Source organism: Coregonus lavaretus, assembly GCF_964263955.1.
Source record: "Coregonus lavaretus genome assembly, chromosome: 36".
Lineage (NCBI taxonomy): Eukaryota > Metazoa > Chordata > Actinopteri > Salmoniformes > Salmonidae > Coregonus > Coregonus lavaretus.
Genome location: NC_140023.1, coordinates 18,288,759 through 18,315,522, shown reverse-complemented (window position 1 = coordinate 18,315,522; position 26,764 = coordinate 18,288,759). Strand labels below are relative to the sequence as shown.

The window sequence follows — 26,764 nt, the reverse complement described above, 5'->3', positions numbered from 1 at the left end:
AAATCTTTGGAGGGAGTTGAAAGTCCGTGTTGCCCAGCGACAGCCCCAAAACATCACTGCTCTAGAGGAGATCTGCATGGAGGAATGGGCCAAAATACCAGCAACAGTGTGTGAAAACCTTGTGAAGACTTACAGAAAACGTTTGACCTGTGTCATTGCCAACAAAGGGTATATAACAAAGTATTGAGAAACTTTTGTTATTGACCAAATACTTATTTTCCACCATAATATGCAAATAAATTCATTAAAAATCCTACAATGTGATTTTCTGGATTTTTTTTCCTAATTTTGTCTGTCATAGTTGACGTACATGAAATGATGAAAATTGCAGGCCTCTCTCATCTTTTTAAGTGGGAGAACTTGCACAATTGGTGGCTGACTAAATACTTTTTTTCCCCACTGTATGTAAATGTAATATTTCAGTTTTTATTTTATTTTTATAAATGTGCAAACATTTCTAAAAACCTGTTTTCGCTTTGTCATGATGGAGTATTGTGTGTAGATTGATGAGGGAGAAAAACGATTTAACCCATTTCAGAATAAAGCTGTAACGTAACAAAATGTGGAAAAAGTCAAGGTGTCTGAACACTTTCCGAATGCACTGTATAAAATATCACATTGCAGTGGTGGTTTTGGTCCTTTGCTCACCTCCTCGTCGACATCCTGCAGTGTCTTGTCCAGCTGCTGGAGGCGGTAGAGGTGGAACTCCTGCTGCAGCTCCTCAGACTCACTCAGGTTCTTCAGCATCTGCTGGGGGAAGCGGTTTGGGAAGCAGGTGCCTATCTGCATTATGACGGCACTCTCCAGCCACACCTTGCCTTGGCCCAGCAGCCTGTCACCCAGGTAGTACCTGTGGAGGAGGGGGGAAAAGAGATGGATTGAGACTCTCCCGAGACAATGCTACAATATGGTCCTTTTATGGATGATAAATGGTCTTAGGTTGGCCTTCCAGATTTGAGTCCCCACAGTTCCCCGTGGTTCACCCGCAAAGAAATCAGCTGGCGGGTGGAATTAAAAATGTTTTTAACCCGCGGGTCGGCTCGCGGTTCAGAACAGTTATATTGCGGGTCGGAAACGTTTTAAATCAAGAGAATATTATTTGAACAAAGGAGCTTGTTGTGTTGCGAATTCCATTATGTGAGCGGTGATGCAGACATAGCCAAGGCTACTAGCCACGCAGCGAGAGAGTGGAGCAGGGAACTGTCCATTATGTGTATGGTGTTGAAACATTCCTAATTTGTCCACGTGCAGAGCTTATGTTCCCTTCCTCCACATGACAATACATTGCCAAGTTTACTTTCCCTGACTCCTAGCTCACACAAATGGCTAACGTAACAGGATAAATCAAAAAAGATTATGATGGTGGAATACACTGTCGTGGAAACAGGTGCTGCACTAGTGAAAATCCCAGGTTTGGAAGAATTTTTTCAGTCATTGCGGACAAGGAGAACAACAACCCGGTAGATGGATACACAGCTGGTAAAAGTGCAAGCAAGTCTTAGTTTACGATAATTCGGTTAATTATTACATGAATTCAGGCTTGCACTTAGACCAATACGCAGGCCATATAAAGTTTAAACCTGTGAGGCTGGTAAAAGTTTGAGTAGCCAATAGCCTACAGCATATTCGATTCTAGGAATTGTTTATTTAAATTAAATATTAGTTTTTCTAAACAACACTGAAGTAAAGGTATTGTTATGTCTGCTATAAGCTTTCATTAGGGAAGAAGGAGGCTAATAAGAAGGCTATTTTTAAAAAGCGATTGGAGTTGTGCAGCATTACATTGTGAACATAAAAAGATAGGTCTATCATTCTTAATTCATGGCATGGTTTCCTTTTATCCAAATGTTGAATAGACATGCAGACTAATTAATGCTAATAGCCTACTACTCTGGAGTTATAAAAACAATTAAATAAATATATGTTATTTGGCAGGTCACAGATCGTCTCTCGGAACAATTCTAGGCGGAAATTGATGTGGCCGGCGCAGAGCAGATGCGGCTCCAAAAAACTGACCCGTGCAAGAGTCTGCTACAGAGATAGAAATGTGGCCTTACCTGTAACAGTGCTCAAAGGTGTTGGCAAGCTCCAGGCCGGAGAGAAAGAGCATAGGTTCTAGAAATTGCTGCAACTGGTTAAGAGTCTCCACATTGCCAGAGTCCACTCCACTCTCCTGGATCATCAAGTCAATGTACTGGGCAAACTGCTCACTCATCTGCAAACACACATAGAGATGAAGAATGTAACCCACACAGACAGCAGTGATCTGGAGCATAGATGTGTTACAGGTACACTGCCGGGTCATGTTCATTAGGAACCAAACAGAAGAAAACGGACTGAAACAGAGAAGAACTATTGCAGTTTTTCGTTGCGTGCCCTAATGAACGTGACCCAGGTAGTATTGAGTACAGGTCATACAGTATAACTCACATGCATGGCGGTGAGGATGGAGAGCTGTAGGAGAGCAGCAGAGAAGCCGTGGCGGAGAGCCAGCACAAATGCTGTCTGTTGGCCAAACAGCTCCTCCATGGCATTCTTCAGACTGAGGTACATGTTCCTGTAACGCTCCACAAAGTCTGGCAGACTGCACCTCGAGTCCAAGAATTTCTTCACCTGTTAAACATGGGTCGAATAATCACTCTCAAGTAAAAAAAGATTAATTTAGTGATGCCATCTTGACTCAAGCTTTTGATCAGAATTACACCACCAACTTACTTCAATAACATTAGATCAGAGTAGGTTTATAATGGGCCTCAGTGTTTTTAGAGACGTAAGAGTGGCTTACCCGTCTCTGTACCACGCCCTGCCAACACAGTGCTATCCCTGCAATACTGCTGGTGTTCTTCACCTTCGGCTTGACAGAACTGGAGGAGGAAGAGGACACAGCAGCTGCATCTTTGTTCTTTCCCTCTTTTCCATCTGAAAGAAAATGACAAAATCAGTTATCTTCTAAGCAAAAGGTTTGAGACAAATTCAGGGTAAAAATAAATACACTATATATACACAGAAGTATGTGGACACCCATTCAAATTACTAGAATCGGCTATTTCAGCCACACCCGTTGCTGACAGGTGTATTAAATCGAGTACACAGCCATGCAATCTCCATAGACAAACATTGGTAGTAGAATGGCTTTACTGAAGAAGAGCTCAGTGACTTTCAATGTGGCACTGTCATAGGATGCCACCTTTCCAATAAGTTAGTTCGTGAACTGTAAATGCTGTTATTGTGAAGTGGAAACGTCTAGGAGCAATAACTGCTCTGCCGCGAAGTGGTAGACCACACATTAGATCGCAGAACGGGACCACCGAGTAGCACGTAAAACTTGTCTGTCCAGCGCAGCGGTCTAAGGCACTGCATCGCAGTGCTAGAGGCATTACTACAGACCCGGGTTCATTCCCGGGCTGTGCCACAACCGCCCGTGGCCGGGAGTCCCATAGGACGGCGCACAATTGGCACAGTGTCGTCAGGGTTAGGGGAGGGTTTGGCCGGTGGGGCTTTACTTGGCTCATCGCGCTCTAGCGACTCGTTGTGGCGGGCCAGGTGCCTGCGGGCTGACCCCGGTCGCCAGTTGAACGGTGTTTCCTCCGACACATTGGTGCGGCTGGCTTCCGGGTTAAGCTGGCGGGTATTAAGGAGCGAGGTTAGGCAGGTCATGTTCCGGAGGACGCATGACTCCAACTTCGCCTCTACCGAGCCCGTTGGGGAGTTGCAGCGATGAGACAAGATCGAAAATTGGGGAGAAAAAAGGGGGTAAAAAAAAAAAAAAAAAGGTCTGTCCTCGGATGCAACACTCACTACAGAGTTCCAAACTGCCTCTGGAAGCAACGTCAGCACAATAACTGTTAGTCAGGAGCTTAATGAAATGGGTTTCCATGGCCGAGCAGCTGCACACAAGCCTAAGCTCACCATGCGTAATGCCAAGCGTCTGCTGGAGTGGTGTAAAGCTCGCTGCCATTGGACTCTGGAGCAATGGAAACGTGTTCTCTGAAGTGATTAATCAAGCTTTGCCGTCTGGCAGTCCGACGGACAAATCTGGGTTTGGCAGATGCCAGGAGCACACTACCTGCCCCATTGCATAGGGCCAACTGTAAAGTTTGGTGGAGGAGGAATAATGGTCTGGGGCTGTTTTTCCATGGTTCGGGCTAGGCCACTTAGTTTCAGTGAAGAGAAATCTTAAAGCTACAGCATACAATGATACTCTAGACAGTTCTGTGCTTCCAACTTTGTGGAAACAGTTTGGGGAAGGCCCTTTCCTGTTTCAGCATGACAGTGACCCCGTACACAAAGCGAGGTCCATACAGAAATGGTTTGTTGAGGTCGGTGTGAAAGAAGCACAGAGCCCTGACCTCAACTCCATTGAACACCTTTGGGATGAATTGGAACGCCGTCTGCGAGCCAGGCCTAATTGCCCAACATCAGTGCCGACCTCACTAATGCTTTTGTGGTTGAATGGAAGCAAGTCCCCGCAGCAATGTTCCAACATCTAGTGGAAAGCCTTCCCAGAAGAGTGGAGGCTGTTATAGCAGCAAAGGGGGGACCAACTCCATATTAATGCCCATGATTTTTGAATTAGATGTTCAACAAGCAGGTGTCGACATACTTTTGGTCATGTAGTGTATGAAACTACAGCCAAAAACAACTGAAAGAAACAAATGAGTAACACATCGTCCTGATCATTTTCAATTCAAACTGGAGGGTTACGTGTGGTGGGGAAAGCGGAATGACTCAGTCATTGGTAATATAAAAATGGAGATGCTGGAAGAATAACTTAAAAACTGAATGCAGTACATTAGCCTCTAAGCTGTTACTTACTCTTTAAAACTTTGCTTCGGTTGATACCTTCTGAAAACAAAAGAAATACGGAAGACGTGATGGGTTGCGTCTAACAAACATTATGAATAAAGTATCAATACGTTCGCATTTCCAAATATTATACTACCATGCAAAATCTAGTCTTTAGTCTACTGAGATTTATTCGCAGCTCATTTTGATTGCCAATTCCTGTAGCATTTCCGCACCCAATTTTATGGGCAATAATTGCCAATTCACTATTGAAAAAGATTGAGAAGACCACATTTTGTCCCACTACGACTGATGAAATATCAGTCACAGCTGGACAGAGAAAAGACTTGAGTGTTTATCAGAAGTGAAGAGGTGGTAGGGTATAGGGTTACAGGATTACTCACTGCATTTGATGGGCGGCTTGAGCTCCTCTGTGTCCACTCGGCTGGTATCCACATGGACCAGTAGGTGTGTGAGGCGACGGACGCGGGAGTTGAAGATGGCGGCCCGGCTCTTGCAGCGCCTGGCTGACTCTGCGTTGTCCAGGTACTCAGCGAGTAGCCAGGAGAGGGGACTGAGGACTTCGGTCTCTGTTGGGAGTGGAGGAGACAGAGAATCATCTTAGTTGATGAAAATGTATGGCTGACTGGCTAGCTAGATTATTACGATTTCCATATAGCTAGCTGATAATTATGAAGTAAAACGTTTGCTTTGTGTATATCTTGTTTAGTCTCTATTGTTGCCATTGTCCTGGCTGGAAGAAGGTTCAGTGAATGGGAAGGTGCAGCGTGAGGTAATTCAGTAGGGGGAGCGCGAGTGCTTCTCAAATGTAATGTGTTATGCATTCTCTACACTCTCAGCCTCACAAGAACTTACTCAGAGAATAAACTCGGAGCATGAGTGTGGCGCACTGTAGTATGCATATTGAGAAACACCCAGACATTCAGGAAGTTACCCGAGATGGTGATGCTCTGTACGATGGGGGTGATGAGGGCCTCCCAGCAGGTGCGTCCCAGAGCCTCCGCTGCCTCGGCATCGGGCAGGAAGCGGTCAGCAAACATCTGCTCATGTCGCAGTGCGCTGTTCAGTCTGCAGAGACACACACCAGGCCAGTTTAGAACAGTCTGGGGGTGAGTGTAGTTAGCAGTAGTGTGTATAGTAGAGACAGGCTTACTTGTTGAAGAGCTGCAGCAGCTGGGCCTTGTCCTCCAGGATCTCCTGGCACCAGGTGTGGGCCTTGGTGCTGTAGAAGAGGTAGGTGCGACAGCAGAGCTGCTCCTTGAACACGGGCCAGAAGGTGGGCTTGGGCCCCAACACCTCAAAGCCGTGGACCCTCGCGTCGATGCCACCCTGGTGTGAAGAGAAAGTACTGTTAATCCAGGGTTGAGATCAATACCATTTCAATTCAGTCAATTCAGGAAGTAAAACGCAATTGAAATTCCAATTTTCATGATGTGACAATCCACCTGCTGACACCTCTTGATCCTGATCTGCACAATGGACCAGAAGCGGTTCATATTCTCCAGCAACACTATGCGATTGGCTGACGGCGGCACATTGACCTGTAAACACAAAGAGTTGGGCTGAGGGGCTTAAACCTTAAAAAGACAAGATCATACATATATCCTACTTCCAAGAGTTTCTTACTCCTGCCTGCCTATACAGCTACTTACTGTGTTCAGCTCTGTGTTGATGTTTGTGGGGTCGTCTCCTCCAAGTACCACCATGCGAGCAGGCATATAGCTGGAGTCTTCACCGGCTACAAGCACAGCCAATTGCCTGGGTTTAACAAGAACAGGAGAAAATGTGCTTACAGTAAGTGCCCAATAGTTACAGTAAGAAATAGTACAAATATGAATGCCATTGAAGTAAGCACAGCAGTTGTTTAAGATAAAGCATGCAGTCTAGCATAAAAATCCACAGATGCAAGAACAAGGCAATAACAGAAACGTTTCAGTATACAGGCAAGGTAACAGTGAGCAACACAGCTGTGCTTCATTTTCAATTCTTTACATATTGTGCATACATATCACGAGTAAACATTCCAACATTCTAAACCCTTAGTATGACCAAAGTGATGTGTGGACATACCTAATCACCACCCCCTTGTGCATGTAGATGTTGATAAAATGGGAACCTGTGCAGCCATTGGACTCCCAGTAGGTTTTAGGGTTCTTGTCAGTGAGCTTGTTGGCGCGATGGTGATTAGAGGAAACCTCCACTTTCTCCCAGCACTTGTCCTCCTTGAGTTCCACACTAGATCCTGTTGTTAACGGTCACATACAGTAGACAAAGTATGACAAAGGTGAACATGACAGTTTAAGACAAGTTGGACTTTAACTTCCAGAAGCTTAATAAAAACTTAAGGGATGATTGGGTAAAGTAATTCATCTACCAGTACTAGTCATTTATTTCTTGATTTTATGAAAACTGAATACAAAAGGAATTACATATTGATACATTTTGCAGGGCTCCAGACTGCAACCATTTAGTCGCAACGGTATGTTCTGAATCAGAGAGCCTATTCTAAAATCTTTGTCTAAATGTAACATCTATTAAAATGTAACATCTATTCAAATGTAATTAGGGCCCCCTGGGAAACACTGACCAACACTTTGGTTCCTACCCTGCCATAACTCCTACCCGTTTTTTTTCCATTTGTTGTCATGCCAAATACCAACCATAGAACTAGAAAAATAATTATATTTTTTTGATTCCAACAGTTCACCAAAGTGTTTATGTCTATATCGCAAGTCAAATTGCAATTGCAATATTTGGTTGAAAAATCACAATTAGATTTTTGGCCCATATCGTGCAGTCCTATTTGGAACCAACTAGTTGTCCATAATAAAAGAGAGGAGGGTCTCAGCTTTCTGTAGGTAGCGCATCGGCCATTGAGAGTGCACTAGGCCTCATTGCAAAGTTTTTTTTAGGACATTCAATTTACTGTTAGATTAATACATGACTACTAGCAGTAGGTGTTATGTTCTGAGTTTCAACTTCATCAGGTGGTGAATTAGCAACAATTGAATTAGGATATTAGCCTAAAGATGGAGGCAATTCATCTCTATTGAACAAAAACAATCTCAATTCTGGAGCTCTATTTTGAAAGTAAAATAACAAAATTGCCATATTGTCAACCTATGACTTCCATCTCCAGGCCGTTAGACTGTTATATAGTCACCGCTAGCCGGCCTTCCGCCCAGTACCCTGCCATGAACTTGGTCATTGTTACTAGCCGGCTACCACCCGGTAATGTACCCTGCACCTTAGAGACTGCTGCCCTATGTAAATAATAAATTGAACACTGGTATCTTTAATAATCGTCACATACTGTTTTACCCACTTCATATGTATATACTGTATTATAGTCAAGGCTCATCCTATACAACTACTGCTGTACACATATCTTCTATTCATATACTGTCCATACACACCATAAAGTATTCACACCCCTTGACTTTTTCCACTTTGTTGTGTTACAAAGCGGGATTAAATTGATCTAATTCTCATTTTTTGTCAAAGATCTACACACAATACCCTGGAAGAAAAATTATAATATTTGTAATGAAAAATAAAAACACTCATACAGTACATCTTGATTACACAAGTATTCAACCCTCTGAGTCAATACATGTTATAATCACTGTTGGCTGTGATTACAGAGTCTTTCTGGGTACGTCTAAGAGCTTTGCACACCTGGATTGTACAATATTTGCACATTATTCTTTAAAAAAGTATTCAAGCTCTGTCAAGTTGGTTGATCATTGCTCGACAGACATTTTTTTGCCATAGATTTTCAAGCCGATTTAAGTCAAAAATTTAAATAGCCACTCAGGAACCTTCAATGTCATCTTGGTAAGCAACTCCAGTGTATATTTGGCCTTGTGTTTTAGGTTATTGTCCTGCTGAAAGGTGAATTTGTCTGTTGGAAAGCAGACTGAACCAGGTTTTCCTCTAGGATTTTGCCTGTGCTTAGCTCTATTCCGTTTCTTTTTATCCTAAAAAAACTCCCTAGTCCTTGCCGATGGCAAGCATACCCATAACATGATGCAGCTACCAACATGCTTGAAAATATGAAGAGTTGTACTCAGTGATGTGTTGTGTTGGATTTGCCCAAAACATAACGCTTTGTATTCAGGACATAGTTAATTTCTTTGCCACATTTTTTACAGTTTTACATTAGTGCGTTGTTGCAAACAGGATGCATGTTTTGTAATATTTATATTCAGTACAGGCTTCCATCTTTTCCCTCTGTCATTTAGGTTACATGTAGTATTGTGGAGTAACTACAATGTTGATCCATCCTCAGTTTTCTCCCATCACATCCATTAAACTCTGTAATGGTTTTAAAGTCACCATTGGCCTCATGGAGATATCCCTGAGCGGTTTCCTTCCTCTCCGGCAACCGAGTTAGGAAGGACGCCTGTATCTTTGTAGTGACTGGGTGTATTAATACACCATTCAAAGTGTAATTAATAACTTCACCATGCTCAAAGGGATTTCAATGTCTGCTTTTTTATTTTTTACCCATCTTCCAATAGGTGCCCTTCTTTGCGAGGCATTGGAAAACCTCCCTGGTCTTTGTGGTTGAATCAGTGTTTGAAATTCACTGCTCGACTGAGGGAACTTACAGATAATTTGATGTGTGGGGTACAGAGATGAGGTGGTCATTCAAAAATCATGTTAAACACTAGTCCATGCAAATTGTTACTCCTGAACTTATTTAGGCTTGCCATAACAAAGGGGTTGAATATTTGACTCAAGACATTTCTGCTTTTTATTTTTTAATTATTTTGTAAAAATTCCCCAAAACATCATTCCACTTTGACATTATGCGGTATTGTGTGTAGGCCAGTGGCACAACATCAAAATGTGAATACATTTTAAAATACAGGCTGTAAACACAACAAAATGTGGAAAAAAAAGTAAAGGGGTGTGAATACTTTCTGAAGGCATTGTATATTTATATTCTGGACTCTGACATTGCTCGTTCTGATATTTCTTAATTTCGTTCTTAGATTTTTTTTAATTTGTGTGTATTGTTTTGTATTTTTATGTATCAGTGCACTGTTGGAACTAGAAACATAAGCATTTCGCTGCACCTGCAATAACATCTGCAAAAGATGTGTAAGCGACCAATAAAATTTTATTTTATTTTGATTTGATTAAGTTATTTATTCTCAGTAGTCTATTACACTTCTTAATAAAGCATTGTGAATTACTATATAATTACTTTAAAAGATAATTACTCCTACCTTTTTTTGTGGCTCTACAATTATACTTTTTTTGGGGTGCGATCAAATCATGGGCTGGTGCCACCAACTGAAAAAGTTAGTGGCACCAGTGCCACCAGAGGAAATGTTAGTTTGGAGCCCTGATTTTGTCACCATTTCTTTGCGTGGCTGGTATTTAGTTGTGCTTTGAGTCAGCTAAAAGTAAATATACCTTGGCACAGATTGTGCAGAAAGACGTCAAAGAAGGGGATGTTGATTGGTTGGTGGCTTCGCCGATGCTCCTCTATTTGGCCCAAAACCATCTATATTTGGTTAGAAAGGACAGCATGGATTACAAATGAGCTATTAGCAACAGACAGAGTGGCATGACACTTGCAAGCCAAATGTGACATCCCCTATTGAAGTAACATTTCTAAGAACAACAAGTAAAAAATATAGCTGCGAGCAGCAATGAACAGGGTTCACAGGATGACAAAAGACACAAGATCAATTGGATTACAAAGCAAGCACTATTATACATTTACATTTTAGTCATTTAGCAGACACTCTTATACAGAGCGACTTACAGGAGCAATTAGGGTTAAGTGCCTTGCTTAAGGGCACATCGACAGATTTTTCACCTAGTCAGCTCAGGGATTAGAACCAGTGACCTTTCGGTTACTGGCACAACGCTCTTACCCACTAAGATTCCTGCCGCCCCATTATGTAGGAACTGTCTTCCTTTATGTGCAATCATGAGTCTAAATAAAACATCTGGAGTGAATCTGATATGTTTCATGAAGATGTTTGCAGATTATTGTGCGATTTAGCGTTATATATGCAAATAATTAGTTAATAGTTTCCTTCCAAATTCAGTGTGGTTCATCTTAAAAATGTCCATGACAGCGATGCTAAGTTTTAAGTTGATAGGCCACTATGGAGTGGATTTACAGTGGTTTAAATGGACAAGTAAAATCAGATTGACCAAATCATTAGCTTTTCTCAAACTAAGTTTAAACATATACCATGGGCCTACATTTATAAATAGTGTATTATATGGTTCATGAGAACGTATATTTTAGCATGTTAGCACGTCTTCCAAATGTCCAAGATGGAGGGAAATCTATCCTGATGGACATTACGGGTCCTATAGCTAATCGATGCATTTCTTTTTGACCAAGTTACTCGAAATTTACCAATCTATGCTTGAATTATTTGACCATGTCAAGGTAAAAAAAAACTGTTTTTAAAAATCGAAGAACAACAATAGGTTTCGCTGTGAATAAAAAATGTGGAGAGAAAATATAACAATATAACTGACTGAATATTTAGATAGTAGCACTTGTACTAAACCTGTATGCAACCAGCCAGAACGCTGGTGGTCATTTTCTTGTAGAGACTGGCGTACTTCTCACAGTCTGTGATTAAGTCCCGCAGCTCTGTGACCATAAGCAGGTTGATACTGTGCTTGTCCAGCGCCTTGACCAGGGCGTCCTTTGTGCCCAGACGACACATCACCACGGCATAGTCTTTGTTCAGAGAGGCCAGGCGATACAGGAAGCGGATGAGCAGCTGGACAACCTAGAAAAAAACAACCTTGTGTCAATTACATGACCATTAATTGAATAAGTAGCTAAAATAGAAACAGGATTATAGCTATGCGTTTATAATCATGGAGGATCCACAGGAGGCTGGCGAGGACAGATCATAATAATGGCTGGAATGGAGTGGTATCAAACACATCGAAACCATGTGTTTGATTTTATTCCATTCGAGCCATTACTATGAGCCAGTCCTCCCCAATTAAGGTGCCATCAGCCACCTGTGGGAGGATCTTTCCTACCTCATGGTCATTGATGAATGCAGTCATAGAAGACAAGCATGGTTCTATGCTCTCATGCCATGGAAGCAGATCCTCCTGGTAATTGTCCAAGAACTTGTTCAATATTCTACAGGAGAGAATATAAAAACAGTCACAACTGTAACCAACTGACCCAATACATGCATTGCATACATACATAACGTACTGCCCTTTGAGGTTCATTACACAGTACATTGATGACAAAATCTAGGCACTGACATGACATTCCAACAAGTAAACCCTGTAGTTCAGGGCTGCCCAACCCTCTTCCTGGAGATCTACCGTCCTGTGGGTTTTCAGTCCAGCCCTAATTTAACACACCTGATTCTACTTATTAGCTGCTCAACAAGACCTTAACTAGCTGAATCGGATATGCTAAATTAGAGTTGTACTGAAAACCTACAGGACAGTAGATCTCCAGGAAGAGGGTTGGGCAGCCCTGCTGTAGTTAGTAGTGTGTTGTCACGATACCAGATTTTTGACTTTAATACCAATACCGGGTTAAGTATCATGATACTCGATACCAAAACGATACTCGATAACAAAATGATACTACGGCAACAAAAAAAAACTGCATATTAGCTAGTCACAGAATAACCACTGGGCTTTATTTTTTTAAACATTGAACAATATGTTGATAACTGTTAATCTGTAAAATAAATATCTTCTATACTGAACAAAAATATAAATGCAACAATTTCAAAGATTTTACTGAGTTACAGTACATAAAGAAATCAGTCAATTGAAATAAATAAGCCCTAATCTATGGATTTTACATGACTGTGCAGGGGCGCAGCCAAGGGTGGGCATAGGCCCACCCACTGGGGAGCCAGGCCCACCCACTGGGGAGCCAGGCCCAGCCAATCAGAATGAGTTTTTCCCCACAAAGGGGCTTTATTACTCTTTGTTAAGTGTTGCAGTTATTTCAGTTGCTGTAGTAGCGGACGTGTATAGTGTTGAGTCATATGCATACATAGACACACTGTCTTTACTCAAAGCCAGTGGCATGTCGTTAGTAAAGCTGGAAAAAAGCAAGGGGCCTAGAAAGCTGCCCTGGGGAATTCCTGATTCTACCTGGATTATGTTGGAGAGGCTTCCATTAAAGAACACCCTCTGTGTTTTGTTAGACAAGTAACTCTTTATCCACATTATAGCAGGGGGTGTAAAGCCATAACACATACGTTTTTTCAGCAGCAGACTATGATCGATAATGTCAAAAGCTGCACTGAAGTCTAACAAAACAGCCCCCACAATCTTTTTATCATCAATTTCTCTCAGCCAATCAGTCATTTGTGTAAGTGCTGTGCTTGTTGAATGTCCTTCTCTATAAGCATGCTGAAAGTTTGTTGTCAATTTGTTTACAGTAAAATAGCATTGTATTTTCCAATAGTTTACTAAGGTTTTGTAACAGGCTAATTGGTCGGCCATTTGAACCAGTAAAGGGGGCTTTACTATTCTTAAGTAGCGGAATGACCTTTGCTTCCCTCCAAGCCTGGGGGCACACACATTCTAGTAGGCTTAAATTGAAAATATGGCAAATAGGAGTGGCAATATCATCCGTTATTATCCTCTGCAATTTTCCATCCAAGTTGTCAGACCCCGGTGGCTTGTCATTGTTAATGGACAACCATTTTTTCACCTCTTCCACACTCACTTTACAAAATTCAAAATTACAATGTCTTTCATAATTTGGTCAGATATACTTGGATGTGTAGTGTCAGCAATTGTTGCTGGCATGTAATGCCTAAATTTGCTAATCTTGCCAATGAAAAAAGTATTAAAGTAGTTGGCAATATCAGTTGGTTTTCTGATTAAATAAATGATGGAGCCGAGTTTGCCTTTTTTCCCAAAATTTCATTTAAGGTGCTCCAAAGCTTTTTACTATCAATCTTTGTCATTTATCCTTGTTTCATAGTGTTGATTCTTCTTTTTATTCAGTTTAGTCACATGATTTCTCAATTTGCAATATGTTTGATCATGCTTGTTTAATCAGCTTCTTGACATGCCACACCTGTCAGGTGGAAGGATTATCTTGGCAAAGGAGAAATGCTCACTAACAGGTATATAAACAAATGTATGCACAAAATTTGAGAGAAATAAGCTTTCTGTACATAAACATTTCTAGGATTTTATTTTTTAGCTCATGAAACATGCATGTGGCATTTATATTTTTGTTCAGCGTATATTCAATTTCTTTTAAAAAATAAAACACCATATTAAAGAACAGAATAATACCTTCAATTTTCCTTATGCAAAACCATATCGGAGACTCAGAGCAGACAAAATACATTTTACAATTAAATCTAAACTGTTTTAAAAATGTAATTAGATAAATATCAGGGTTAATTTGCTAATCTATGGCCATAATATTGGGTGAAATTACATAGACCTATGATTCATTATAGCTAAATAATTGTATGTATTAAATGAATAGTTAAGTTCCAAAACACAAGCTCATTTCTGAAGCTTTTATATTTCAATAGTCTACACGCCATAGAAATACAATGGATTTCACACAGCATACATACATAATTCCCAGATTGCATTTCACTTCCCAGGGTGCATTTGACAGAAGTACTGAAAGTAACACAAATTCTAGTACCGAACCGTTTTTCATGTTATAGTATGGAAAAAGTATTGAGGTTTCGGTATACCGTGCAACATTAGCAGTTAGGCAGCACAACAACACTCCCCCCCGTCTCACCTGAGGATGGAGAGCTGTGCGGCCCGATCGGCTCGGTGCTGGTCCATGAGGCGCACCAGGTCCTGGTAAGTCTCTCGGCTGCGGGTCACCTGGTAACGCTCCTCCTCTAGCTGGGAGGTGTCGTCACACAGCAGCTTCTCCAGGGTCAGGATCACCTCCTTGTTGGCCGTCATCTCTTTCAGGCTCACCACCAGCATCTTTAGCTCTGCGTCCTTGAAGTCCAACTCCTCCATCAACTCTGAGGAGACATATTCAGAACATAACATACTTAATCCTCTTTGTCCAGGGTTTTTAGTGCATAGAAAAGTATTGGGCGGCCCGCCTAAGTGTTTTTTTGGGCCACTTATGTTCAAAATAAAAATAAATAAATAAATACCTTTAGAAAATTGAAAATAGTATTTAGGATGGAAAAACGTTTTCAGTGTAATTTTAAACTAAAACCAGATCTAAAATATGTAGAAAGATAAATGGACCTATATATTTTTTTATAAGATCTTTAAGAACTAACAATCACCTAAATAAAAATCCCCCCCCCCAAAAATAAAAAAAATATTAAAAAAACAAAAAACAATCACCAAAATAAAAGCTAGACAGTCAGGGAGAATCAAATATTCTAAACATTATGCATTCAGGAGTATTTTTGGCATGGCATGGGGCCCCCATTGATTTGGTTATAATGTTTGAGTCACTCAGATAGCATAAGCCATGGCAAAAAGTGTAAGATTGCAGGAAATTGCTTTAAAACTGCACATTTTCTCTCAGCCCCATGGCAAGGTGTAGAATTGCAGGAAATTAGATTTAACAGCAAAATTGAATCACTGTGGCCAACACGCCCCCACCACAACCAACACCTAAACCCAATTTTGATCCAGAAAAAACCCTGTTGTCCACATTGGGACATAAGGCCACAAGAACAGGATGTCATATTTTGTTTATTATTTATTGTTTTTTTAGGAACTTTCATAGTAATGCAAGAGGCGTGGCAGAAAAAGCTAATGTGCAACTAGCCAGCTAGGAACGCCTACACATAACCTGACCTCGGCACTGTTTGAGGAGTGTGTTCAGACGAGCAGTGAATTCGCACCTTTTTTCTCCAACTTGTGGTCCACGGAGATGTGGTTGAGGGCGATGATGGCCAGCCATTTCTCTGGCCGAGAGGCCGCAAGGCACTTCTTAAGCACGGTGCTGACGTCACAGGCCACCAGCTGCTCCGCCAGGCTCTTACTACTAGAGATCAGCATGATGATCACCAACAGACCATTCCTCACCGACAACATACACCTGGTAGGAGAGACCGCAGATATCCCTTAGCCTCTACTGTAACATAGCAGTCTCATCATAGGAAACAGTGGAGTTGGGCATGTTAACATTCCCTTAGAGCCAGTTGGGGTGCAAAAGACATACCCAGGTGTGTTAAGCATCAGTTCAATGGCAGCGGGGATGGCAGCCAGCAGTCCCTTGGAGCCCTCGGGAGTGACAGAGCCAATACTGGCAAAGACTCCAAGCATCATGGGTGTGACAGACTCGGAGAGAGGAAGATAGCAGCTGCTCATGCTGCCCAGGTCATACTTACTGGCGCCTGTGATGACCATCAGAGTCTAGAGCAGAGGGGAGAAACCAATCATGTTTCTATCCAAGTGTGGATAGAAACATGATAGAAAACTACTCCTTTACAGCTGTATAGTTCTCATTACTTGTCGTCCCCTAAAACTGTATAAGAAAACTAGCTAGATTACATAACAGACGGTAGTAAAAACAACAACTCAAAACAAAGTGATTGAGAACTCACCGCCAGGGCGATTTGCTGGACCTGTGGGACAGTGCGGTATTCCTGCATACAAGAGAGGATGGCTTTGACGCCCCCTTCCGTGGCGAAGGAGACCCTCCACTCGTACTTGACCATGAGGGCGCGGGTGAGACGCAGGGCGCTGACCACATTCTCCTTGGGCTGCCCACTCAGCATCTCGACCACAAGCTTCAGGACTTTATCCCTGGGGGTGGTGGAAAGAGAAAAGTCAAAGATCATATTGGAAGACACAAATGTTTGAGGTGAAATGTGACCCTATAAGAGAGGAAGTGTGCAGGCAGCAGCCTTACCGGATGGTCTGGACAGCGTCCGTCCTGAGGGTGCTCCTTTCCTGAGGCCCCTCGTCCTCTAGGACCTTGATGATAAACTTGATCCCAGCCAGCTGCTGGACTGGATCTGAGCCACTCTTCTTCATGATGTCCACCACCTCCCCAAGCTTCTCCAGGGCCGTCTTCTTGCCCTGCACCTTGGAGTTGTTGAACACTGGTGGGGAAAACACAAGGCAAAGCATGTTAGAGCAAAATTGGCTGTCATTATGTAAATCATGCTACGTCATCATCCTGTATCCTGGGATGTATTCACTAGGAACCAAACGGAAGCAAATGGACTGAAATTAGGAGGGCTCTACCTGAATTTGTCAAATAAGAAACGCTTGTTTTCATTTTCCCATTGAAAAACATTTTGCTACAACTTTCACTAATAAGAAAATGGTTTTGCTGGTCTTTCTCTGGAAAAAGGTGTTGGCTACAGCTAGAGGTAGTTTGCCAACTGCAAAAACAAACAAAGCTCAAACACACTGACTGCCACACCTTTCATCTTCTCCTCCAGGTCTTCTGAGTAATTAGACTCATCTTCCATTGGCAACTCAGACTCTGTGTCAGAGCAATAGTCTGTAGGACTCTCCTTCTTCGGCTTCTTAGAAAATGAGCACATGACAGAGGAGGCGGTGGCAGCAGATGAAGAGGTGGTCTGTCCTCCTCCCAGGCCAGAGGAGCCCGGGGAGCCGTCAGGCAGCAGCTCGTCATCCTCCAGGCCTCCCCCACCGCGCCGCAGGTAGTGTTTAGAGAAGGCATGGGAGCAGAGCAGGTCCCACAGACACGAGTTCTGCAGGGTCTGCTTCAGGTAGTGAAGCAGCTTCCGGGCCACCTCGCCTGGCACCGACAGCCAGATAAGAGTGGCCTCGTCTGAGTCTGACATCTGACAGAGCAGAGAGAAGCAAGTCAAAAACATGAACTATACGGTCAACTTCCATTGGGGCTGAGTCATGAAAAGAGCAAGAAGAGTGATTAGATTAGAGAGTGAGGGAATTGAAGCCAGAGAGGAGGATTTGAGTGATGGGCACTTGCCTGTTCATCGAGGCTCTGACGCAGGATGTTGTTGATCTCCTGCTGTTGCTTTGGTTCCAGCTTCTTGATAAAGAAGAGCACTTCCCACCACTCGGCCCGGCTCAGGGTGGCTCCATCAGCATGCAGCCCCTCAGCCAGGTAAGGCAACGAGTACAGCCCACCAGGAGGCTTGGAGAAGAACGTCTGACTCACTGAATACAAGGGAGGACAACACCAACGATATTAGACGACAGTTTCTAATAAAACAATATATTAGGGCAATTTGTTGAGTTTACAGAATAACCTGCAAGTCCATTAGCGCTCAAAGTTCATGGGCTTTGATGCTTCGGAGCCACGTTACTGTTGAAAATCACTTACATGAGTGCGAGTCTGTGGGTGCAGGTGACCCCCTCTTACCAGCCGTGAGCTTGATCGTCTCAGTCAGGGAGGAGGCCTTCTCCTGGGCGTCTTTCTCACCCTGTCCACTGGTGCCAGTGGCCATGATCTCAACCATGTGCCAGTGCACCCAGTAGGTCCGAGATAGGGAGTTCCAGTACACCTGTGCGCACAAAAATAAGCATTTAGTTTTTACTAAATCTGTCGTCACACAACCCTAACTCAGATCTCAGGAGCCAGCTGTGTGCTAATACAAGGTGTGATGTTTTGTACCTGCACTGGTGGCGAGCCGTCATTACTGTAGCGGAAGTCCCCCTCATCACCAGCGCTGACCTCCTCATAGTCTTCTAGCATACGGACCAGCATGCCGCTCTTCAGGTTGTCCTGCACGTATTCCACGTAAGCAGAGCGGCTGGCAAAGTCTGTGCGTGTCTTGAAGCCGTTGCAGGTCTTCTTCTTGGGTGGTGTGGCGGTTGCCATGCTAGAGGAGGTAGCGACAGGAAAGGCAGAGGCAGAGAAGCGGGGCTGGAAGATGGAGCGCACCATGCGGCGGGGCGGCTCGTTCTCCCCGCAGGCCCTGCCCTGGGCCAGGCTGCTGGACTGTGGCGGCTGCCGGTTGTGGTCCCAGCCCATGACCCGCACCAGCTCAGAGATGAGGTTAGCCATAGCCATGGTGAACTCAAACTCTCGCTGGACACGCAGGTTCTCTGTCTGGTGGCCTGCCCCTGCGGAGGAGCCTGCTGCGTCTTGCCGCTCAGAGCTTGACTCCACCCCTGCCGTGTTGAGCTTGTCCATCAGGGACGTCACACACAGGTAGCGCTTCACCAGGGAGAACAGCAGCTTCCCTGGGATCTGGAGCACACAGGGGAAACGTCACATTACATCTTAGTGATAGGTAATTCACTGGTTTGATCTAGGACAGGGTTCTCCAACCCAGTTCCTGGAGAGCTACCCTCCTGTAGGTTTTCGCTCCCACCCCAGTTGTAACTAACCTGATTCAGCTTATCAACCAGCTAATTATTAAAATCAGGTGCGCTAGATTAGGGTTGGATTGAAAACCTACAGGACGTTAGCTCTCCAGGAACAGGGTTGGAGAGCCCTGATCTAGGGGTGCATGTAGGAACCCATTGGTTAGTAAAAGTACTGTCCAGAGACATAGAATGTGATTTGGTAGCTACCTGAGGGAGGTGGATTCCCTCGAAAGAGATGCCATGCTCCTCAGAGGAGGTGGTCTCTGCAAACAGCTCCAGTAGGGTGTAGCGATTGTCAAAGTCCATGTGCTGCTCAATACCATCCTGCTGGCTGAGGGACAGGAGCACGTAGGCACGGCTCCCTGGGGGAAGACAGGAGCACCATTGTGTGTGTCCACATAAAATAATAACAATCTCTTGCTCTCTCCCCCTCTCTGAGCTTTCACTGGTTGGTCTGTTATGACACCTAGTATTAGGGGTGTGAATGTTTAAACGAAATTGGGATCTTTACAAAAATGTAGTTTTTTTCCCCCCACAACTTATAATCACAGTGCAGCTGGCTAGCTAATGATGCGAGAGTGTTCAGTCGTTGGTCTGTTGCATGTAGAATATCCTAGCCTATTCATTGATGATAGGCCCTGCTTTACTGAAGTTGCGAGACATTGCAAGCCAAGAAATTGCAAAATACAGCATTCCATTGTTAGATACAGCTTTTGATTGCCGATAGATAGGCCTAGTGCAGGGTTCTGAATGTCTGCCTGGTGGCCGACCTGCCTATACTGTGCCCCTCCCCTCTCTCTCAGTCCTTCGCCAACTCACTATGAAAGATACTAGTGTTTGTATTCTCAGAAGTACAGAACTAAAATCAGTCTCCTCCATTTAAAAAATACTGAATCTTAGGAGTCAATTCCTAGCAGAAGATGTGTTTTCTTTCAACTAAATATTATTTAACGACCTTTAAAGTAGAGTGGTCTGCGCACAGGCAGGAAGGCTGCGATTAGGCCGCACAATATTATTTGATTGACAGTTCTGGTCGCCTAGTGATGGACGTCGGTCCCGCTTCAGAAGCAGCATTCCTTTACAAAATGCCCGTTCAGTTGCGACTTACAAACAAGTAAAATGCCCGTTCAAGTGGTTCTTCTAAACTAATCTCCAGAGGTTTCGTGTCGGCATTTAAAAAGCCGTAGTTCCCCCTACAGACAAAAAAACATGCCGTACCAAAGGCACTTTCAAGAGTATATGACTACGGTAGATAGAACTTCATTGCCCGGCCCTAGCAGTCATACATACGTAATAGGACCATTATTCTGCATTATGAATTGACGAGGAATTGTACAATTGTTTATAGTTTTAACAGAAAACCAATTTTTTTTAAATGGCAGTTTAAACGTTAAGCAAATTTGTCCATTTGTCATCTAGTATCTAATGAGGTGGTTACCACTGTCCCAGGAGAGTTGAGATATACCAGAGCTTAAATCAGCTACCTGATTAACAATACATTTCAGTTTCTAAAATCATGGCATGGTAATAGTACTTTAAATGATGTGCTTTGTATTTGCACTTGCACCAAGGAGCCCATGTGAACATGTACAAATGTGTTTTTAAGTGCAGAAGTGTCTGACTACATTTACAGGCAGCCCAATTCTTTTTTCCACTAATTGGTCTTTTAACCAATCACATCAGATCTTTTCATATTATATCTTTTTCAGAGCCGATCTGATTGGTCAAAAGACCAATTAGTGAAAACGCAACCTTAGTGACAAAGCGAAGGCCTTTACAACCACATCATCTCCCATTCACCTCTCAGAATACGGAAAACTTGTAAACACAGCCAGGGTTCAAGAGATGTCCTGTGCACTCAAGCGTTTCAACAGGGCTTAGCTATGAAAACAAACATCAGTCAGTGACAGACACTGACAGGAATGCAGAGCTGCCCTTAGCGCCATGGCAAAGGTCTCAGCCCTTCCTGATAGGGGAGTTGCATCGAATAAAATTCCACAAGGATTGTGAGCCTCATGGCCCAAGGAGAGGGAATTCAAAAAGTACAGAAACCAAGAGGCAATACAACACTATATTTGTATTATTATTCTATACAAGACAGCAGAGCAGACACATTCAGATCTTCATTTTTAAAATGAATTGTGAGTGGGTTAATAAAGAACAAGTAGCCTACCATAATAATAAAACAACGAAATTCAATGAATGGTCAACGGTTTTCATAAAGCACGTAAAGACAAATATTTCCCTTAAACATGAAAATGTTCTCCATTTCCTCTCCAGCAGAAAGTTGCTAAGAAACCTTAAAAGTGGCAGTGCAGTTAAAAATGTTATTTCCTGTTTTTTAAGTCAAAATAACCCTACGAGGTCGAAATAACACTGAAAGTATTCAGACCCTTTGCTATGAGACTCGAAATTGAGCTCCGGTGCATCCTGTTTCCATTGATCATCCTTGATGTTTCTACAACTTTTGGACATGATTTGGAAAGGCACACACATGTCTATTTAAGATCCCACAGTTGACAGTGCATGTCAGAGCAAAAACAAAGCCATGAGGTGGAAGGAATTGTCCATAGAGCTCCGAGACAGGATTGTGTCGAGGCACAGATCTGGGGAAGGGTACCAAAAATATTCTGCAGCATTGAAGGTCCCCAAGAACACAGTGGCCTCCATCATTCTAAAATGAATGACGTTTGGAACCACCAAGACTCTTCCCAGAGCTGGCCGTCCAGCCAAACTGAGCGATCGGGGGAGAAGGACCTTGGTCAGGGAGGTGACCAAGAACCCGATGGTCACTCTAACAGAGCTCCAGAGTTCCTCTGTGGAGATGGGAGAATCTTCCAGAAGGACAACCATCTCTGCAGCACTCCACCAATCATGCCTTTATGGTAGCGTCCAGACGGAAGCCACTCCTCAGTAAAAGGCCTGACAGCCGGCTTTGAGTTTGCCAAAAGGCACCTAAAGACTCTCAGAAAATGAGAAACAAGATTCTCTGGTCTGATGAAACCAAGATTGAACTCTTTGGCCTGAATGCCAAGCGTCACGCCTGGAGGAAACCTGGCACCATCCCTACGGTGAAGCATGGTGGTGGCAGCATTATGCTGTGGGGATGTTTTTCAGCGGCAGGGACTGGGAGACTAGTCATGATCGAGGCAAAGATGAACGGAGCAAAGTACCGAGAGATCCTTGATAACCTTCTCCAGAGCACTCAGGACCACAGACTGGGGCGAAGGTGAACGAAGGTTCACCTTCCAACAGGACAATGACCCTAAGCATACAGCCAAGACAACGCAGGAGTGGCTTTGGGACAAGTCTCCGAATGTCCTTGAGTGGCCCAGCTAGAACCCGGACTTAAACCCGATCGAACATCTCTGGAGAGACCTGAAAAAAGCTGTGCAGCAACGCTCCCCATCCAACCTGACAGAGCTTGAGAACATCTTCAGAGAAGAATTTAAGAAACTCCCCAAATACAGGTGTGCCAAGCTTGTAGCGTCATACCCAAGAAGACTCAATGCTGTAATCGCTGCCAAAGGTGCTTCAACAAAGTACTTAGTAAAGGGTCTGAATACTTATGTAAATGTAATTTTTTTTTTTTGCAAAAATTTCTAAAAACCTATTTTTTCTTTGTCATTATGGGGTATTGTGTGTAGATTGATGAGGGGGGGGGGAATAATTTAATCAATTTTAGAATAAGGCTGTAACGTAACAAAATGTGTAAAAGGTCAAGGGGTCTGAATACTTTCTGAAGGCACTGAACAAAAATATAAATGCAACATTTAAAAGTGTTTGTCCGATGTTTCATCAGCTGAAATTAAAGATCCCAGAAATTTTCCATTTGCACAAAGATCGTATTTCTCTCAAATTTTGGGCACACATTTGTTTACATCCCTGTTAGTGAGAATGTCTCCTTTGCCAATATAATCCATCCACCTGACAGGTGTGGCATATCAAGATGCTGATTAAACAGCATGATCATTACACAGGTGCACCTTGTGCTAGGGACAATAAAAGGCCACTCTAAAATGTGCAGTTTTGTCACACAACACAATGCCACAGATGTCTCAAGTTGAGGGAGCATGCAATTGACATGCTGACTGCAGGAATGTCCACGCCAGCCCAGGACCTCCACATCCGGCTTCTTCACCTGCGGGATCGTCTGAGACCAGCCACCCAGACAGCTAATGAAACTGAGGAGTATTTCTGTATGTAAAAAAACGAATTCTGATTGGCTGGGCCTGGCTCCCAAGTGGGTGGGCCTATGCTAAAAAAGGGTCAGTTGGAAGGCAAAAAAAATTATACATTTGAAAGGAGTGCTTTGTGGGACCTGGTACAAGGCATTACCAATTCCGCTAATATTTATCACTAGCTAGGTTTCCATCCAATTGTTTACAGATTTTCATACAAATATTTTAAAACCTGCAGATTTTCCCACCAGCGGTGTGTTTCCAAATGGACTTGTTGCAGATTTTTGTTGTTGTTGAAAAATCAGTGAGTGCATGATGACGTAGTGCACACAAAATGTACTTTTTCGCTTAAGTTTTCATGTACCGAATAAAAAGTTAAGTGTTTCCATCGCATTTTCAACTCCACCGATAGTTTTGTCACAGAAATGAGCTTTTTGGTCTTAAATTAAGGTTAGGCAATAGGGTTACGTTTAGGTTTAAAATCAGATTTTATGACTTTGCAGAGCTGCCTCCAGGGCAAGATTCATGACAATAAATGCCAACCTGCTAGTTAGGCTTACCTTTGCCCACAGACTCTCACTTTCAAAATTAAAATGGGAAGTATTGTCAGTCAATGACAACAGAAAATGCTACGCAAATTAAAGCTATGAGCCAAAGGAAAGATTAAACAGTGGCTAAATCCAGAATTCAAGCCCTTTTTTGGCAAATAAAGCTATGAGTCATGCAGAAATACCATTATTCAGGTCAATGACGTTTACAGAAGAATATCACACATACCTAGTGACCTAATTACCTAATAGGGGTCCGTGTTTTACATTGCAGCACATGCACAATAATCCATTAAACCACACTCAACAAACTGCGTAATCGAAAACACACCAAATCATTACATTAGGGACCATAGTCTAATTCATAAACAGACTGCAGGAACTGTGTGCAGATGTAAAACAGACAGTGGTCATGTCCTCACGTATTAAGTAGCCTACACAATACATTTTCCCTTACTTTTCACAGCTCATAACTGATAAAGAAAACGTACTACTGGTAAAGGCCAGTCTAGGTGAAAGCAAGAGGGCAGAAACCCTGCCTAGCCGCCTCCCAGTAAGTCTGTCTTTTCTGTCTGGTCAGTTCAGAGGTCTATATAGAAATGAAGGCGATATGTACGGAATGTATTACCACAGCCTCAGTCTCTCTACTCTGTCGTTTCCTATATGGCTGACACTGGGACAGTCTAAGAATGAAACTATCAAAGCCCCACCATACCTGCGTCATGAGAGGCCAGAGCCCGGAGCATCTTCCCAGCACTTCGGCGGGTTTGTCGCTCCTTGTTGCAGAGCAGCTCCATGAGCAGGTCCAGGGCACCTGTCTCCTTGAAGACGCCCACCAGTGAGCCGATGCTGGCGTAGGCACTCAGCACATGGATGGTGTGTGTGATGCTGATGGCAAAGTTGTTCTTCTTGGTCATCTGCTTGCGGGCCCTCTTGACCAAGTTCTTGACATCGTCCTTCATGTCAGAGAGCTCCACCTCGTCAAAGGTGACATCAGCGGGGAAATCTCCGCTGGGCCTCTCCTCCGCCTCCTGGAGGGTCCGCTGGGCGTCTGCCTTGCGCTTGCCCAGCAGCGTGGGGCAGTTGGCGTAGACATCCTCCGTTGACATCCACATCAGGATGTTCTCTGTCTTGCTCTCGCCTGAGGTTGAGCCGCCCACCCCTGAACTGCTGCCCCCTCCTCCTCCTGCCTCATTGCTCTCTCCATCTGAGCCACTACCGTCATCTATAGCCAGCAGGCACCAGCGGATCAGGTACTCAGTCTGGCCATCATGAGTCCGCCGCTGCCGGATCAACTCCTCTGGGTAGGCCTGCAGCTTCGGGCCCAGCTGAACAAGCAGGTTCCCATTGCGGCGTTCGCCTAACATGATTGCTGTATGGAAAAAATTAAGAATGAATGACTAATATCAATATACCTGGGGTGGTGATACTTTCAACATAAGATTAAATAAAAATAATGCTGTTGGACAACTTGTAGCCAGGCTGTATCTTGTTAGTTGTGCACCTCTATGCAAATCAAAGTGAGATACTGGATCACTGAGGTATAATTAGAATGTACTGGATTGGCAAATCAGCCAATGAATGAAGGCTTGGCTGTTGAGAGATACATTTACCCTTGTTTGGAAGGATATACATAATAAAACTATTGGTGAATGGACAAATATAGCTAGCTAGTTTGCTATACATTTCCAGAAACGTTAGTTTCATTTTCATTATGAGAGATTTGAATATTAATTTTTCGAGAAGAAAAGGTACCTATCAACACATATGTAGCTAGCAAAGTATTTAACTAGCTAGTTACCGAAATAACGTTAGTTGCGAACATCGTTTGAATAATTTGCATAAGAGATTGAGTAACAGTTAGCTAAGCTATTATCCAGCAGTTGCAAATTCTAACGACAGTCGGCAAACGCTGGCTGCTGCTGTAAAGTTAATAGCGAACGTTAGCTAGCAAACGCTATCTAGTTTAGAAGCTAACTTTTAACTTCATTACATTTACATTTTATTCATTTTTGCTTATCAACGCCCTCTTCAAACATCTGATTGTATCAGCTGGGAGGTTAACGTTAGTCAGCTCCACTTTTTAAACACTAGCGAACGTTATCGTCCTATTTACTATGAAAAAGGTGTGGCTGCCAATGTCACTGATTAACTCCAACAAGTTTACCCTATAGACTGCCTCATCAGAAGGGGCCGTTTTAACAAAGCAACCCTGCCTCAAATAGCTAAAGTAGCTACATTACCTAGCTAGCTTGCTAACGCCTGCCTCAGTAGCTAACGTTAGTGCAATTTTTTTTTAGAACTAACCATATCTGTGGTACTATCTGCCCAGCACAGCTGATTTGTTGTAAAGACCATAATAAATATTTGGTTTACTAGCTACCAGTAACTAATGTTAGCTACAAAAATATATATACTATGTGGTTAACGGCTTTGCGGTTAGCTGAAATAGTGCGGCCTAATAACACCAAAATAGCAGGAAATAACTCGTTTACCTTAAGTTTTAAGTTTACCCCGCTACTTTGTCGATTGAGTTTTCTTCTCCGTTTTAATGTATCGTTTCCCAGCCTGGAAAAAGTTTGTAGGCAGCGTTTGATTCTACGTGGTGCGCCGCACCGTGACAGCATAGACAGTCCAGTATGGTTTAGAAACTGTGGTGACGGGTAGGAATTTCCCTGTGAAACTAACGGTTGTTACTAGTTACCACAGCCACAAAGTTGGCTATATCGTCAAAAATGATGAAAACAAAAAAATAGCTTTTTGGTCTTAATTTAAGGTTATGGTTAGACAAGGTTAGCAGTGTGGTTAGGTTTTAAATCAGATTTTATGAAGAAATATTGTAGAAATGGGCTGGGTATATGACTTTCTGGCTGTAGTAACTAGTGACAACCGATTGAAACCGCTTTACTTCCGCTTTACTTCCCTAGCTTGTCCCCCTAATGTCAGAGAAGAAGAGGCGAAGCGAGAGGT

General features: G+C 43.1%; 1 protein-coding gene across 2 annotated transcripts in view; it reads right to left on the bottom strand.

Moving 5' to 3' along the window:
- LOC311110566 (cullin-9-like) overlaps positions 1–26,432 on the bottom strand; it is a 56,505-nt gene extending 30,073 nt beyond the window's left edge. The window contains exons 1-26 of one of the 2 annotated variants that reach the window (XM_084153072.1): positions 26,290–26,432; positions 24,510–25,166; positions 19,273–19,427; positions 18,368–18,946; positions 18,077–18,257; positions 17,720–17,910; positions 17,183–17,570; positions 16,664–16,856; positions 16,356–16,557; positions 15,971–16,164; positions 15,651–15,847; positions 14,567–14,804; positions 11,845–11,950; positions 11,355–11,582; positions 10,234–10,324; positions 6,877–7,048; positions 6,459–6,564; positions 6,252–6,347; positions 5,960–6,135; positions 5,741–5,874; positions 5,190–5,375; positions 4,816–4,845; positions 2,786–2,919; positions 2,431–2,613; positions 2,058–2,215; positions 649–850 (exon numbers count right to left, since the gene is read on the bottom strand). In XM_084153072.1, the coding sequence (XP_084009198.1) occupies positions 649–850; positions 2,058–2,215; positions 2,431–2,613; positions 2,786–2,919; positions 4,816–4,845; positions 5,190–5,375; positions 5,741–5,874; positions 5,960–6,135; positions 6,252–6,347; positions 6,459–6,564; positions 6,877–7,048; positions 10,234–10,324; positions 11,355–11,582; positions 11,845–11,950; positions 14,567–14,804; positions 15,651–15,847; positions 15,971–16,164; positions 16,356–16,557; positions 16,664–16,856; positions 17,183–17,570; positions 17,720–17,910; positions 18,077–18,257; positions 18,368–18,946; positions 19,273–19,427; positions 24,510–25,161 (5,172 nt within the window). In that variant the 5' untranslated portion in view covers positions 25,162–25,166; positions 26,290–26,432. The remainder of the gene's footprint in view (positions 1–648; positions 851–2,057; positions 2,216–2,430; positions 2,614–2,785; positions 2,920–4,815; positions 4,846–5,189; positions 5,376–5,740; positions 5,875–5,959; positions 6,136–6,251; positions 6,348–6,458; positions 6,565–6,876; positions 7,049–10,233; positions 10,325–11,354; positions 11,583–11,844; positions 11,951–14,566; positions 14,805–15,650; positions 15,848–15,970; positions 16,165–16,355; positions 16,558–16,663; positions 16,857–17,182; positions 17,571–17,719; positions 17,911–18,076; positions 18,258–18,367; positions 18,947–19,272; positions 19,428–24,509; positions 25,167–26,289) is intronic. The other variant, XM_084153073.1, reaches the window with a different exon arrangement.
- Between the last annotated feature and the right edge of the window lie 332 nt (positions 26,433–26,764).